The sequence below is a fragment of the Rhipicephalus microplus genome, chromosome 9 (assembly GCF_043290135.1).
Source record: "Rhipicephalus microplus isolate Deutch F79 chromosome 9, USDA_Rmic, whole genome shotgun sequence".
NCBI lineage: Eukaryota > Metazoa > Arthropoda > Arachnida > Ixodida > Ixodidae > Rhipicephalus > Rhipicephalus microplus.
The window spans coordinates 38,554,190-38,572,239 of NC_134708.1; the positions used below are offsets into that span (position 1 = coordinate 38,554,190).

Genomic DNA, 18,050 nt, shown 5'->3' on the forward strand with positions numbered 1-18,050 from the left:
CCGAGATAGTACCTTAATTGGTACACTTGGATCATGTCGGTATGCATGTGTAGCAATCTCAGCCGCAGAACCCAAAGCTACGCAGCGCTAATGTCAAACTGCTTCAGGATGCGTCCGTGTTAACGTTGCCGACGACTGTAAATGCAGTAGACACTTTATGATCCTTGAAAGGGCCGATGCTATGCGCTCAGCAGTTCATATATCCTTACTGCATGGTTGAGGTATGCACCGTAGGCGTTGCGCACGACGCTCGATATGCTATCGCGTTCTATTTTGAAGGCGAAGCTCTAGAGTCATCCAAGTTTTATCTCTGCTTTTCACCTTCCTACATTACAATTTGGTTTGAGTTTCGTAAAATCAATTCTTTTTGAAATGTGATTTCCAAGCTTAGTCAAGATCACGAAAGCTTTTTCTTTCGATCCCTCTGTTTCCTGAAGTGGTAAATAAAATGAATGCTTGTTTTATTGATTTTATTTCGTACAGCTTAACGTGTCTGCATAAATTACCCGGTTGTGGTCAACCCCGCAGCATGTGTGTGCATTTTAACGTTCACGCATTGAACAAAAAAATCCAACAGCGACAAGAAAAGTACGTCCTTGTCTATTTTCTGTTCATATCTCTCTATAGCCTGGCGAATTATCATCATCATTATATAGCGCACACGTCAGTCAATGCCAGGTGCCGGAGTTTCCGGGTAATCTCGAGAGCTTCCAACGACCGAGCCACCAACGGTCACTGTCGGAACGAGGCGACCGAACCAGCGCCGATCTCGCAACAAACGAGACACCGCGACTCCCACCAGGGCTCCGATCACGTGACCGTAAATGGCGTCCTCTCGCGCGTGCAACATGAAGTGCGTTAGCTCGAGCAGCAGACCAGGCCAGAAGCTCACCTGTATGCAGACGCTACCTGTAGGGAAGAGACAGACAGAGTAAAAACTATAGTGGAAGACATACCGAATATCATTTTCGAATAATGGGCCGCTATCTTGAAGTTACTAGACAAGAAAAAAGTAGCACACTGAATACATTCACATAAAATACCGACATCACAATAGAATTATAAGCAGTATACAATTAGTAGCAAGTAAATGGAACACATTGCAACTATGTAAAAATAATAAGAATAAAGAACTGTCGCGACTCAAACAAAGAATGATCAGTTGGTCCTCGCGTTTTGCGTCCTATATTCAAATGGGATGAAACGTGGAATCTACCGGCTCAGTCATCTTCACGCGTATTAGATTATCTTAGAAAAGTTCGTCGACTCAAGTTGATACGTATACAAAACGGCCATGTTATCCATACATGGAAGCGACATGCATTTGAACGCGTCCGTGGAGATAGTCTATGGGTAGTATTCACGTGACATTCACGTGACGTCATGTTAGCAAAAGGTGCGCCAGCTGTGCTGGCAACCATGTGGCCACCATTTTGAAGGCCACCATAAACCGGCATTTTCGACAGGTGCAGACAAGTTACTGCGGGCACGTTGCTCTTGTTTTAATTTCATTTAGAAGGTACGAGATTTACCATGTGGGAAGCTGCTGCAGCCCTATGCGCGATGCGTGCTCGACTCGCTTGAACGTGTTCGCCAACAAATTGGACGCAGATGCTAAACAGCGATGCACGGACAATTTGGCTCGCTGCAGTGTGCGTTGAACCACTCATTCTGGCGAGCGAGGAAGTCGCATTCGACACCGGACTCGTCTAGAAGGTGGAACTCTGAGACATAAAGGACTACTTGGTGCATACTACAAGTTTTGTGACCCATGAACGACTGAACGCCAACAAATCTTTAGGTGCTCGACTAACGGATTTGTCCATTAACCCTTACTGAAAAGTCACGGTGATTGCGTCGCTGTGTGCGCAAAGGTAAGATAATCGTAAGTTATATTCTATCTGTAAGCGCCAAACTCGAGTTTATTCATTAATTTGATACTGGAGCGATGTTTTACAACTCTAGTTGAAGCTGCGGGCTTAACAGCTTAGGAACTTGCACGTAAAACACCATTGCAAGGGGCACATTTCATTGTGGTAGAGTGCACACGAGTCTGAAATTTGATTGATTGATTGATTGATTTGTGGGGTTTAACGTCCCAAAACCACCATGTGATTTTGAGAGACGCCGTAGTGGAGGGCTCCGGAAATTTCGACCACCTGGGGTTCTTTAACGTGCACCCAAATATGAGTACACGGGCCTGCTACATTTCCGCCTCCATCGGAAATGCAGCCGCCACAGCCGGGATTTGATCCCGCGACCTGCGGGTCAGCAGCCGAATACCTTAGCCACTAGACCACCGTGGCGGGGCGAGTCTGAAATTTCGAGCCATTAGCTCACCCACAGTTTTGATCAATCGAACGGAAAGCATTCGGAGCGTAAATTATTCACTAGACCAAGGTTAGAAGCCACCTGTGCTTTGATGCAAGTGTACTGAGCCAGGTCACATTAGCGAGCCTCTCGTTTAAGCTCGCAGTGTATCGCGCATTAATTAATATCGATAGACCAACGTTGAGTACTCCGCTGTGATGCGCTCTTCGCAGACGTTTCTGCCCGAGCACTGAAACTGACCACATTTACTGTGTTACTGCGATTTCTTTATTTTCGGGTTTCTTTCGCGTCTGAATTACTCAACGCTGTCAAATCCGAACTCAGCTGAGTTTCCATTCGCAGGTGAACCATTCTCAAGCACTCAGCCCCTCGTCTTGCTAAAATCAGCCTGGCGAAGACGGCAGTGAATCATTCGTCACAACGCTTCGCCGCAATCTCCAGTGTACGGCTATACATTGACCGCGAATAACGTTCGGCGAGGAATAAAAATTAACTGGTTTTGCGTTCTCAAGCTCATAACCCTTCCATTTTGTGCGATGGCTGCACAAAAATGCGGCCTAATCAAGGGTGATAACGAATGCATGGGCGCATAAAACGGCTCAACTTTAGTATACCACAGATTCACATACAGTGTATGTACGGTCGTCAGCACAAATCTTCGCACTCTTCACCTGATTTACCCCACGGCGTACAGATATATATGCCCGTGATGTGGAGCCACCCCAACACTCTTTCACATCACGTGGGATTGTGCAGAACTCGACGAAGAACACGACTCCAATGCCACATGGGAGGAATGGGAGGTGCTTCTGTCTAGCCCAGCCCTGGTGGATCAGCTGCGACTGATCCACAGAGCTGAACGGATGGCTCGCACCAGTGGGGCCCTGGAATAGGGGCACCACCCAGCTGGACAGACTTCGCTCTTCACCTTGTATATTCCTCGGGGCACTAGGGTTCTAGCCTGTCTGGATTAAGTTTTCTGCTACTACTACTACTACTACTACTACTACAGCAAGCTTAACATGAACGCTGCGCGGTGTGTCCCGAAACGGCTTGATTGCAGCTAGCGCCACGTAGCGTTGAGTTTTGTTGTCAAGACGTTCCCCATGCATGCCGACATACTATCCATGCACACAGAGGAATTACCTCCGCAACAGCAACCGCGTGCTTCACGACTAGCATCAGTCAAAGTAGGCGAGGTCACGCGTCTGTACATGTTGTGATGGCGGCTGGAAGTAGTGCCTTCGCCGTATTACCCACAGATCGTGCTGATATGCTGAGGTGTAGGCTGCGGGAGCACAGGGTTGCTTGGAGGTGAATGCCCATGATACGGTGCCGAAATACTTGTGCGATTCAAGTAATCTTTACACCAGATACGAGGGTGATTATTAGCTAAGTAAGCATAACCAAGAGACGATGGTGGAATAAAAGCCGAATCCCCCGGTAGAGGAGCCCACTCAGATGACTGGTGTGTATACCACCTAACTGACCATTTGCGGAAATGTGAATACCACCGGTCATGTAAACAGGAAAGATTCACTCGTACTTTTGGTTGATTGATTGCTGGTATATGAGTTTTAACGTCCCAAAACCACCATATGATTATGAGAGACACCGTACTGAAGGACTCAGGGAATTTCAACCACCTGCAGTTCTTCCACGTGCACCCAAATCTGAGCATACGGGCGTACAGCATTTTCGTCTCCACCAAAAATGCAGCCGCCGCAGCTAAAATTCGATCTCACGACCTGAGGGTCAGCAGCCGAGTACCTTAGCCACTATACCACCACGGCGGGGCGTACTTTTGGTTGGAAACATCTCCACCAACATGCTCAAGACGATGTTTAGCAGTTCAGCTGCGCTTGTTTTGTTGCTTTAATGCCGAAAACACGGGCCTTTTATTTAAGGAACATGGTAGATGAGAAAAAACATTCCGTTTACGTTTGTATAAATGATGAGGCACGAGGAATTTTCACGTTTCAGTCTGAGCAATGACCAAGTCAAGTGATACCAGCACCTCGCAACTTCGACTATTCACCAGGCTAATCGCACCTACTCCTTCAAGGAAGAGCGCTATGTTAGACACTTAAAGTTGACCCTTGAAACGCCTCGAGATGAACTAGGTTCGGTGAGGGCGGCTTGCGCACCGTCTGTGAGGTCCAGAGTTTACGTGAAAACGGCAGGGTTCATCGTTACTACGGGTCACATCGTTGGAACGCACCGCAACTGCGTTACCGGGTGAGATATTTTTATATATAGGTGGAGCGCACTACAAGCATTTCTAGAATATACACCATCTGCAGATAAAGTCACGAGTACCAAATGACGATGTAAATGAATATGCGTGAATGTGCTTGCGAGTATAACAGTATTATGCGAAGATGCGCTTCCATAATACGCAACATTATACGCATTCTTCACACAACAGGAGTTTCTTCTATTCTACACAAAGCGGCAATGGATGCAGCTCCCTCTATTGCGATTGTTAAATTACCCATGCTTCTATCTCAATCTTAGTTCGCGCAGACACCAGAGAGCGCATGCTCACGGACTAACGGCAGTATTATAGGTGGTCGAAGCGCTGATATACGGCGAGGCTGTGTGCTGCCGAGCTACGTACACTACACTAATCCGAAAATGTTAGTTGGGCACCCACGGCTAGGAGCGTGCGCCAATGTTTCAATGAAGCTTTTATCCTCCTCCACCACCATCCCACGTGACGTTATCGGAGCATCGTTCTTTTCTTCACGTACACCTTCGAGGAGGAGAGGCTGTCGAAGTTAGCGCTCACTTCTCGGTTTAGATGCGAGAAACAGCAGCGAAAACTCGGGACAAGGACGAGAGAAGGAGCAATCACAAACCGTCACCGGAAGTTGTCGCAGGTTTTTCTCGCACCTATACGTGAACATCCCGGCACAGCTCTTCAGGCTTCTTTCCCGGCAAAAGTTTCGCGCAGTGTGCCGGCCGGCATACTTGCCAAACTACTACGAAAGCAAGGCAGCTCAACTATATATATATATATATATTCATTAACGAGGGTCTCGTACTAGCAGAATTGGTGCCGTTAGGTTGTATACAAGGGACTATTGGTCAGCTGCCAGCTCGTAATAAGTTCACGTGCTACGTGACGCCATACAGGCTCATAAAAAGAGTGTGCCACACTTGCCACCATGGCTACAGGTGGCGCTGACTGGCACTCCCACGTTTAAATTCACATATAAACCCAATAAAGTGGCTGGGGGAAAGCCGTCGTGATAGCTCAGTGGTAGAGCATCGAACGCGTTATTCGAATATCGCGGCAAGTTGTTTGTTCACCCACTTTTCTTTCTTCTTATTTACATTACATTGGTTCTAATAACTTCCCCTATACATTCCTTGTCATTATTGTCTGTTTGATCTCATTAATATTGTGTCAAAACACGAAAAAACGAGCCCTTAGGCATACACTTCTTTCCCTTTATATATATATATATATATATATATATATATATATATATATATATATATATATATATATATATATATATATATATATATATATATTGTAATGAATTAATGAATCTGAATAACGGACGCTCTGCTGGCAATGAAGAAGACGACGATGATCGGTGGCTGCAGTAGTAGCTCGCGCACGCCGTTCGCCATTAGCCAGACCTGCCTGTTAAAGCTCATTTTGCCAAGCTGCGTCTGAACCTTTCTCGACGTACAACACCTCTATTTTAAGTGGTGGAGGAGCCGGGGTTCCCATCAACCTGGAACTTCGCAATCGGACGCTACCCTCACCGTTCACCATGACTGATCCTGGCCCTTCTCAAGCTGCCTTACCAACGACAGTCTACTGTACTGGCGTGCCTCGGCAACGCGACCCACCAATTTTTCGCGGAAACGACGAACAAGACGTCGAGGACTGGCTCGTCGAGTACGAAATCGTAAGCGCTTCCAACAAGTGGAACGCCTGCGACCAGCTCACAAACGTGCGCTTTTACCTCGATGATGTGGCCAGCCTCTGGTTCAAGAACCACGAAGGCGAAATCACCAACTGGTCCGCCTTCAAGACCACCATCGCCGCGGTCTTCGGTCGTCCCGCCGTGCGCCGGCTTCGCGCGGAACAGCGTCTCCGTAGTCGAATCCAGCGCAGGGACGAGACCTTTACAAGTTACATTGAAGATGTCTTGTCTCTTTGCAAGCGCGTTGATGAATCTCTAACCGAACACGACAAAATCAAGCACATCATCAAAGGAGTTGACGACGATACCTTCCAGATGCTCGTCGCTAGGAATCCACAGACCGTCACCGATGTTGTCCAGCTCTGTCAGGAGTACGACGAGTTGCGTAAGCAGCGTGTCTCGACGCGCAGGGCCGCTGAAGATACGGCTGAAGTTTTCGCCCTCGTGCACGATGTCGCTGCTGATCACACCGTCTTACTGCCCCACATCAAACAGTTCATTCGTGAAGAAGTTGCGCGTCAGCTTTCTCTTGTGGCCGAAGCATCCGCGCCAGTGACATCGTTAGACCCACGTCTACGCCAGGTCATTGAGACACAGGTCACGCAGGCACTGCCTCCATCGCCATCTGTCCCTACGCCGCTGACCTACGCTGCCGTCGTTGCTAGACCCCCAGCCCCACCTGTCTCTGGCGCATACAGGGGCACCGGGTCCTCCTACCCTACGACGCTGCCTACATACACGACACCCCATCCCGTTTCGCCCCCTGCACCTTCTGTCGTTAACCCATGGCGCACCTTGGACGATCGGCCCATATGTTTCGCATGCGGTTTCGTGGGACATATAGCACGCTACTGTCGCCGTCGTAACTTCCAGCCTCCAGACCACGGGAATTCTGCAAATTACCAGGCTGCCCAGAATCCCCGGCGACCATCTTCTCCTATCACCGACTCATTGTCCCCACGACGCCCTGTCGATTCTCGCCGGTCATTACCGCCCCGTCGCCGATCGGTCTCCCCGATGCTTCGGCGCACGAACCTCGCTCGAGAGGAAAACTGACAGCCGCAGTTCCGGAGGCAAGAACTGCGTCGTCGTCGAACTTTCTAAGACCTCCTCTTTGTCCGACCAACGAAATTGATGTGCTAGTAGAAGGTGTTGCTGTACGTGCACTTGTCAACACAGGCGCCGTCGTTTCTGTAATTAGTGAAAAACTGTGCCGCGATTTGAGAAAAGTTACAACGCCGCTTACGAATCTTGCTCTGCGTACAGCCACCTCCCATTTTATCGCGCCGACAGCTCAGTGCACAGCACGCGTTTTTATTCAAGATGTTTGGTACGCCGTCAACTTTGTTGTTCTCCCACGTTCATCTTACGACGTCATACTGGGATGGGATTTCCTTTCTACCCATCAGGCCCTCGTCGACTGCGCTCGTGCTGAACTCACGTTGACGAATCCGTGCCTTGATATCGACCACCACAGTCCCTCCAAAGTGTTTGCCGCAGCTGACGTCCTCATCGCGCCGTTGTCCGCTGTCCTAGTGCCTGTGTTTTCCCCTGCTGCCACTAACTCGACGCTCCTGTTCCAGCCAACTATAGCTAGTGTGCAACACCGAACCATCGTCCTCCCGTTTGCCGTCATCAACTTTTCCAATGGTTCGGCGGTACTTTATGCGTGCAACGTTTCTGCATGTCCGTACATCCTGCTACGCGGCGAGTGTCTGGGAAGCCTAGAGACCTTAAATTGTATTTTCGAAGACCCGATCTATCCAGACAAGCCATTTTTACCGACTTGTGCTATTGCACCCGCAACAGACGCTAATGAACCTATAGATGTATTCCGCAAGTCCATTGATTGTAACCTCACCCCTGGGCAGCAGGAACAGCTGATCAAGCTCCTACAGCGTTTTCGAGCCTCGTTTGACGACAATCAGCCTTCCTTAGGTCGAGCGTTATCTGTCGTTCACCGTATAGATACCGGTCAAGAGACGCCAATACGGCAGCGTCCATATCGTGTGTCGACTACCGAACGCCGTGCCATCAATGAACAGGTTGACATGCTGACACGTGGCATAATCGAACCGTCAAGCAGTCCCTGGGCCTCTCCAGTTGTGTTGGTGAAGAAGAAGGACGGATCCATCAGGTTTTGCGTGGACTACCAGCGTCTCAACCGAATCACGCGCAAGGATGTCTATCCGCTGCCACGCATTGACGATGCCTTGGACTGCCTACAGGGAACCGAATTTTTCTCTTCTTTAGATCTGCGCTCTGGATACTGGCAGGTACCCATGGCAGAGGCCGATCGTGAAAAAACTGCTTTCATCACGCCCGACGGGCTTTACGAATTCACAGTCACGCCCTTCGGCCTCTGCAACGCACCAGCTACTTTCGAGCGGATGATGGACTCTATCCTTCGAGGCCTCAAATGGAACGTTTGCCTTTGTTATTTAGATGACATTGTCGTCTTTTCAACCGATTTCGCAACCCATTTAACCCGCTTCGAGAAAGTCCTCGCGTGTATTTCTGCCGCGGGGCTGCAACTGAATCTGAAGAAGTGCCATTTCGCTGCTCGAAAGCTTACGATCCTTGGCCACGTGGTTTCAAAAGACGGCATTCTTCCTGACCCTGCCAAACTTACAGCCGTTTCAGCGTTTCCCAAACCGACCACCATGAAAGAGCTCCGAAGCTTCATAGGCCTTTGCTCTTACTTCCGGCACTTCGTCCGCAATTTCGCGACGATCATCGCTCCTTTGACCAAGCTCCTCACCGGCTCTAGAGACCTTTCCACCTGGTCTGCCACCTGTGACGATTCTTTCAATGAACTGCGCCGCCTCCTCACGTCGCCGCCTATTCTGCGACACTACGACCCATCGGCACCCACAGAGATCCACACCGACGCTAGTGGTGTCGGGCTAGGCGCTATTCTTGCACAGAAGAAAGACGGCTTCCAAGAGTACGTGGTTGCCTACGCAAGCCGAACTCTTAGCAAAGCCGAAACCAACTATTCAGTCACTGAAAAGGAATGTCTCGCCATTATTTGGGCGATAGAGAAATTTCGACCTTACGTGTACGGGCGCCCTTTTGACGCCGTGACTGACCACCACGCCCTCTGATGGTTGTCGTCACTGAAGGATCCAAGCGGTCGCCTCGCCCGATGGGCATTACGCCTCCAAGAATATAATATTCGCGTGGTCTATCGCTCCGGCCGGAAACATTCGGACGCAGACGCCCTATCCCGTTCGCCGCTACCCCCTGACCCGGAATGCTGCGAAAGTCTAACCTGTGATGCCACTGCCGTCACCATCGCCGAGATGCCATCTGAGCAACGCAAGGACCCTTGGGTTGCTTCGATTCTAGACATCCTGACTGGGCACACGGCTTCCCCCCCTTCTCGCACATTGCGTCGGCAAGTCGAGCACTTCGCCACTCGCGACGACGTGCTGTACCGACGCAACTACGCACCCGGTGGACGTCAGTGGCTACTCGTGATTCCACGTCATCTGCGATCCGAAATTTGTTCCACGTTTCATGACGACCCCCAATGTGGCCACGCAGGTTTCTTGAAGACTTATTCTCGCATACGTCTCCGATATTACTGGCGTGGCATGTACCGTTTTATACGACAATACGTTCGGGCCTGCTCGACGTGCCAGAGACGAAAAACTCCCCCTTGTCACACCAGCGGTACCTTGCTACCCTTACCATGCCCGACCGGGCCATTCGACCGCGTCGGCATCGATATTTACGGTCCCCTTCCCAACACCGCTGACGGTAACCGCTGGATCATAGTTGCCGTCGACCATCTCACGCGGTATGCCGAAACTTCATCCCTTCCCTCGTCTACAGCAAAGGACGTTGCGACTTTCGTTCTTCACAACATCGTATTACGGCATGGAGCACCTCGGGAGTTACTGAGTGATCATGGTCGCGTATTCTTGTCAGACGTCATCACAGCATTGCTGCGTGAGTGCCACGTCGTTCACCGCACTACAAGCGCCTATCATCCCCAGACCAATGGAATGACAGAGCGCTTCAACCGCACCCTTGGTGACATGCTGTCTATGTATATCTCGTCAGACCACTCCAATTGGGACCGAGTGCTCCCGTTTATCACGTTCGCTTATAATACCGCCATTCAAAGCACTACTGGGTTCTCTCCTTTTTTCCTCCTTTATGGACGCGAACCTTCTTGCACTATGGACACCATCCTTTCGTACAAACCTGACTCCTCAGAGTCCACGACTTTGTCTCAAGCCGCTACATACGCTGAAGAATGCCGCCAACTGGCAAGATCATTCACAACTCAAGACCAAGGACGCCAAAAACACCACCATGACGCATCAAATAACACTACTTCCTACGATCCAGGTTCACTCGTCTGGCTGCATGTCCCTTCGGCTACACCTGGCCTTTCTACCAAGTTGGTCCCCAAGTATCACGGCCCATATCGTGTGCTACAAAAAACGTCACCGGTGAATTATCTCATCGAGCCACTGGAACCATCTTCTGACCAACGTCGTCGTGGCCAGGAAATTGTCCAAGTCTCGAGACTTAAGCCCTGCTACGACCCTCCCGTGTTTACTTGTCCATAGGTCGCCAGGATGGCTCCTTATTTCGCGGGGAGTAATTGTAATGAATTAATGAATCTGAATAACGGACGCTCTGCTGGCAATGAAGAAGACGACGATGATCGGTGGCTGCAGTAGTAGCTCGCGCACGCCGTTCGCCATTAGCCAGACCTGCCTGTTAAAGCTCATTTTGCCAAGCTGCGTCTGAACCTTTCTCGACGTACAACACCTCTATTTTAATATATATATATATATATATATATATATATATATATATATATATATATATATATATATATATATATATATATATATATATATATATATATATTCCGCTGGAAATGGTCATTTAAATGCATTATTGTGGCCCACGTGAGTCGAACGCTGCCGCATTCCGGCAAGTATACGTGCTCAACCAATCAGAAGACGTCTACAGCCCGTTGAACTATAGTCAGAATGGGTAAGATGGAAGGTTCGACGATACAACGTGGCTTGGAAGTGTTTGGATTGTGGTACAGAATGGTTAAAACTTGACATCGGTTAAAGAGATGGAAGATAACGGATCTTTGGGCTATAGATGGTAGAATTAGTGTTGTCCCTCTTAGCTTTCCGTTCCTTGCCTGTGGATGGCTGACCAGAAGGGAGGCTTTTTGTGATTTGCTGACAGGACGTGTGTTTTATATGCAAGAATATTAAAACGAGGTCAAGGCGATGATAAGGCTCCATCGTAACGTTCCGTTCAGCAAGCCGTCTCCTACTGGGACAATGAATCAATGACTCTACCTAGCCGATAAGCAGCGTCCGGGCGAAGGCCGTGGTAGACTGCCTTCAGCGCTAGCAGCGTGCCGACGAGGCCGCAGAAACAGTCGCCCGAATGCGGTGACGGAGGCGGCGCGGTGCTCCAAAAGGCGAGCTGGTACTTCCAGGTGACGAACCTGAGGCCGTCGCGGAGCACGCTCACCGCAAGCAAGAGTGTAGGTGCAAGGAGAAGGAACCTGAAAGTAGGCCCCGTAAGACCACCCACCCACCCACCCACCCACCCACCCACTCGCCTATCTATCTATCTATCTATCTATCTATCTATCTATCTATCTATCTATCTATCTATCTATCTATCTATCTATCTATCTATCTATCTATCTATCTATCTATCTATCTATCTATCTATCTATCTATCTATCTATCTATCTATCTATCTATCTATCTATCTATCTATCTATCTATCTATCTATCTATCTATCTATCTATCTATCTATCTATCTATCTATCTATCTATCTATCTATCTATCTATCTATCTATCTATCTATCTACCTATCTATCTATCTATCTATCTATCTATCTATCTATCTATCTATCTATCTATCTATCTATCTATCTATCTATCTATCTATCTATCTATCTGATGAAGACCAGCGAACTTCGCCTACTTTGGTGCGAAATTGTCTGACTGTGTGAGCTAAGTTCTCATTGCGTTGTCTAATCTTTCGTCGCAGTCTCCGGTGTTTTAACTTTCGAGTTTATCACATTACGTATGTGTGTACACAAGTATTAGTGCTGTCATAGTAACTACCATTACAGTGGTACTCATCTTAGATTTACTCTTAGTGAGAAGCTCTTAACTAATTATTATTAGCAGAAATGATACTGAAAGTGAGAGCAGCATCAATTCTAATAAGTTGTTTCCTTAGTAAATTCATAAAGTCACAATGCGGCCAAGCCGGCTTTCAAGGTGTCTAAGTAGACGGGCGGACTGATGCAGGAAACAGTCAGAAGCTTGCCTATATTTGGTACCACCATGTTAGTTAGCTGTAGAGGATGTAGCGTAAGATTTAATTAAACCGCACTGACAAGCAAAGATGCGCACAACAGGGCACATGTGCTGTGCGCATCTTTGCTGTCTCTTTTTTCTTTCCTCGGTTTGTGCTGCAGTTCTCGACAGTTATAAGACTACTCTCACCTAAGGGCGCCCAGGCACCGTTCCAGCCTCCGGCCTACCGCGAACAGCGTCAGCAGTACGTAGGCCAGGTGGAAGACGCTGCCCACGTACAACGGCGGAAGCATGAACGGTCGCCAGACAGGAACATCAAAGGTAAGGGTCGCTCCTCCAAAGGCAGACGGCTCGGCGTACGGTCCGTACAAGTAGGCTGCCACGACCGAACACATAAATGCGTAGGTCACCGGAACCTTCGGCGCGGCAACGAGATACAGGTGACGCCGGGGATACGGCACGCTGCACGCAAATGCAGTGACAGCATACAGCCAAATTGAAAATAACGTGAAGGCATTACAACGAACTCGGCGCGGTAAATCGTTTACATGTGTCGAGCATACCCACTACATTTTAAGGTGGAAGCCTTACGCCTCATCAAACGCGAAATTGATGGTTTGCCTCAACACGAATGATGCAAATGTAATGACGTCACCGTATGACGTCACACATGAGCATAACCTGCTACGTTATCATGGTGCCACATATCTTGACGTCGCATGATGGCGTTGCCTGGTGAAAGGTGGACCGATCACGGAGGCAACGTGCTAGCAACGTGCCAGAAAGCTAGTAACGATTCCGAACCTGGAGGCGGTGCAAAACAAATTAGAGTGGTGAAGAAAAAGCTTTAGGTGGGGGCGGGTAAGGATCAATACATCGATTGAAAAGAAAATCACTATGGCCTTAACAATCAAGGAGTCATATAAATGCACCAAGCATCGTTTGAGAGGTTTTCATTGAGAATTGAGCACATCTTATTTAATTGTATAATAGACGCACCATTAAATGTTTGACATCTTGCTTTAATATTACGCAAAATAAACACATGAAAATACCGAGGACCTCACCGTACGATGGCCACCATAGCGAGGCCGACAAATACGCCGATCACGATGGGCAGCAACGTCCTTTTCAGAGGCCGCCACGCGAACTCCAGATCGGCCGCCAAAAGCAGGAACCAGTGTGCGCCCGCCAAGTGCTCGTATTTTCCGTAGTGAAGAGTGGCGTCCGAGTAGCGACTGAAGCAGAACACTTGCAGCGCCACCACGACACCCGAGAAAGTGTGCGCGCACATTGTGCGCAGGTAGGACTCGCGAGTGTACATGTACGCAATTTCGACGATGGCGGTGTTGGCCAGGCCGACGGCGAAGACTGTGACGACGAACAAGGCGGCAAAGTAGGTCGTGCCGAGGGCGGCTTCCAGCACGATGCCCTTGAAAAAGAAGGCCACCAGGTTTGACGCCAGGTGCCAAAAGTCCTCGTGATGAAACGCGGCGAACACGGCTCGCGACCAGTGGCCTTCGTCAACGATGGTCACGGCGCTGGCGCAACGCTCCGGGTAGTGCTTGTGAAGGAATCTCCAGTGGGCCAGTGCTGCGAGCCACATCAGCGTCAGTGTAGCCCACGGTATTCGAGGAGTGGCCAACACGTCCTCAAACTCGGGGACATCAGAAGAGAGCACGGTGGTGAATTTTTTGTCAGGGGTAGGCGGCGATTGAGGTCGCGGTGACCTCCAGAAAGAGACCGCCTTGGGACTAAGCGAAGCTTGACTGTGAAGGCCACCACCCGCTTGCATCGTCATGGACTGCGCCCTCTCAGCAGTGACGGCGCCGGACTCCGCTCTCTTGAAGAGTTCCTCAGAGTGTACGACCTTCGTCTGGGCCATGTCGGTGGCTCCTGGCGGAAGCGCGAAAGAAGTCCACATTCTGGAGACCCCCGCAGCCGAGACAGAGGGAGTCTGGTTACCGGGTGAGCTCCGCGACATGGGACTCCATGGTTCCTGGCCACAGCGAGTTGACGTCGCCCGAGACCATGAATCCAGTTGGTTCCGTCTTTTCGGAGAGTACTGTAGAGTGAGTGACCTGTAGGCACCGGTAGAGTCTTCTGGCGTCTGGGACGAGCCGTGCTCGTAGTTCGTGCGCGGCTTCGACATTTCGTTAGGAGACCAGAGCGTTCCGGATGGTTGGTGAGGCAGTGATGAGCTCGAACCAGCCGTCAGGTCGAGAGAACGCTGGGACACCCCACTTATCGAAAACTCCGGGGCCAGCTTTTGTTCGCCTGCCTTATGGCCTTCACTAGTTCCGGTGGGCTCGGTTGCTGCAGCTGATTCGACCATCTTTTCTTCTGCTGGGTGATGGCTCTCGCTTGTCTCTAGAGGCTCACCTTCTATAGCGTGAGCGAAGGGTTTTTCTTTCACCGAATGTTGACCCTCGCTAGTTCCTTCAGGCTCGGCTGCTACAAAAGAAGCAAACGGCTTTTGCTCCCGATGCTTGTTGCTTTCCCTTGTGTCTGCAGGATCAGCTGCTGCCACAAAACCAACCACTCTTTTTTTCGCTAGATGGTGACTTTCATTTGTTTCAGTAAGATCAGCAGCTTCTGCGGAACCGACAGGGTTTTCTTCCGGTGGATGCTGGCCTTCACTAGTCTCTACACGCTCGGCTGCTACAGTGGAACCAACCGTCGTTTCTTCCGCTGCATGGCGACTTTCACTTGTCCCTAGAGTCTCGCCTGCCACAGCAGAACCAACCAGCTTTTCTTTCGCTGAGTGGTGGCCTTCGCTTGTCCGTATGGGCTCGCTTGCCACAGCGGAATCGACTGACTTTTGTTCCCCAGTGTTGTCGCCCTCGCTTGTGCCTTCAGGCTCGGCTGCCGCCGCGGAACCAACTGGTTTTTGTTGCGCTGGGTTGTGGCCTTCGCTTGCTCCCGTAGGTTCGGATGCTGTCATGGAACCTGCTGGTTCTTCTTTCTCTCGAACGTGGCATTGAATTGTCCCTAAAGTCTCGCCCGCTACAGTGAAGCGAACCGGTTTTTCTTCCCCCGAGTGGTGGCCTTCGCTTGTTCTGAACGGCTCGGCTGCCGCTGCGGAACCGACCGGTTTTTCTTCCACTCGACGATGGCCTTCGCTTGTTCGCATAGAGTGAACTGTTGCCACGGAACCGACCGGGTTTTCTTCTGGACGGTCACCTTCTATTGTTCCTACAGGTTCAGCTGCTCCAGCGGAACCGGCAAGCTTTGATTCCCCTGGATTACTGGCAGCGTTTGTCGATGTAGGATCAGGGGTTACGTCGGGGCGGCTGACAGGCGTCGGGCTATTGGGGTGGGCGGCTGGAATCGCACCGACTGCGGATGGGGACGCACTTTGTAGGATCGGACTCTTTTCAGGAGCATCTTCGACGCTTCCGTGACGTGGCGATGGCATGTCGTATGCTCGCGTTGGCGGCCGGAACGTACCTGTAGTTGTCGCAGCGCACGGTTGACTATTTGCTATGCAGCACCGAGATGCACCGTCCCTCCGCAAGCTCCCTGTTCGCTTCTATCGGGTATAATTTTCTTTATCAGCCACCTGTTCTTCGAATGGACGTCCGCGGTATTTTCGTTGAAGGCCCCGAGCCCTGCTCCTTTCGCTACCTGCGGCCAACCTTATGATGATGATCCCTGGGTAATTGGCACCTACCCACTCAGAGGGATCGGGCAAGAATCAGGTGGAATACACAGATTAGATTTATTATTATTATTTTTCAGTTCTAATAGAGGTTACAGATGCAATTGTAATGAAGCGTTGGTCATGATGTATCCGGATTTGAGCATAATATTTTTTGCGTAAACTCCCAATGACCAAAGATTGTTTTACTTGGGTGACATTAGGTGATTATAAGTGATTGATATAAGTGCACCTATTTTAGTCGGATACGAGCTTTTCGACAGCATTGAATGCATTTCTGTCCGACCGACTTGGCTTCACGTTCTTGCCTTTTTTTTCCTTCTTCCGCCCTATTTTCTATACCTTTTTTTTGTTTCGGCAATGGAGAATGCTCGCTTTTGTTCCCAAGCAACGAGCTACCCACTACGGGGCACTGGCCAAGAAGCCAACTCTTGTAATACAAGGAGATTCTATACATTCAGAAAACATCTAATATATTGATACTTTATTTCAGAACCGTTCCATCACATCCTGTTTCCGTTGCACCAAAAAGGTTTCAAGATAACTGAGACCTGAATATCAGTCTGTATTGAAGGCCGGCTTCAAAAAAACCACCAGACCTGCACGGAGCATGCAGCCAAGTCACTCTGAAATCTGGAAAAGCGGCCTTTCTAGAGCTTTTTTTTACACACCTTTGGGCAACTATACTACAATTTTGAGGGTGCCGACACCTTATGTAAAGTTCTTTGCGCCGCGTGGCGCACGTGTCTCGCAGAAAAGCCGTACTTCGGTAGTGACAACTATTGAGCGATGGGTGGCGTTGTGTTCGCGAGCGGTGAGGGAAACGGAGACCGATATGTGGAGAATTGGCATAGTACGCACTAGAGATCTATCGAACGTTTAAGCAGGAAATTGCCAAAGAAAGAATCTATGATGATTCTCGGGGTAGTGTTCTACTGTTTGAGGCCATGGGACGGGAATATTGCGAACCAAGACTTATCGGGCCGAATACGAAGGGGTGGACAGGGTATGCAGTGCGTGTGGAGAGGAGGAGGAAACTGCCGAACACTTGATAATGTTCTGTAAAAGGCTTCATCCCATAGTTCAGGATGATGACGCAGAGTTCTTCAAAGCCCTGGGGTTTAGGGACAGGGATTGACTCGATTGATATGTGGGGTTTAACGTCCCAAAACCACCATATGATTATGACAGACGCCGTAGTGGAGGGCTCCGGAAATTTTGACCACCTGGGGTTCTTTAACGTGCACCCAAATATGAGCACACGTGCCTACAACATTTCCGCCTCCATCGAAAGTGCAGCCGCCGCAGCCGGGATTCGAACCCGCGACCTGCGGGTCAGCAGCCGAGTACCTTAGTCACTAGACCAACGCGACGGGGCTTAGGGACAGGGAGGGCAAAATAGACTTTAAGCGGGGAGAATTAACTAGAAGGAGGTTATCTGATTGGTGGCTAAAGTCAAGGCACGAGGGAAAATTAAACCCTTCACTGCAAAGTACCAGTCCTGAACTTCACTACTTAAAGGAAAAAAAAAAGATAAATCTAGTTTTTGGTTCACTAAGTATTACGGCTAGATACCGTTAGCCACCGCCCGATCTAAAGGGTACAGCCATATCAATTCATGCATCCATCCAGCCTAGAGTCATCGAAAAAAAAAAAAAACAGCTCCTGCACCTGCCTGCACCACCAGTGTGAACTTGAATCCCCCTGATCCTTCCTATTTTCTGACAACCGTATTGTGCCCTCGTATGGTCAGCATAGAATGCCGTTCTTTCTGAACGGA

General features: G+C 49.6%; 1 protein-coding gene across 1 annotated transcript; it reads right to left on the reverse strand.

The window, feature by feature from the left end:
* Positions 1–664: 664 nt before the first annotated feature.
* On the reverse strand, positions 665–16,253 carry LOC142772228 (uncharacterized). The gene is made up of 4 exons (XM_075874424.1): positions 13,677–16,253; positions 12,799–13,071; positions 11,624–11,835; positions 665–909 (listed from the first exon to the last, which is right to left on the reverse strand). Exons 1-4 carry the CDS (start codon positions 16,025–16,027, stop codon positions 665–667), a joined length of 3,081 nt encoding a protein of 1,026 aa, XP_075730539.1. The 5' UTR covers positions 16,028–16,253.
* Positions 16,254–18,050: the final 1,797 nt, after the last annotated feature.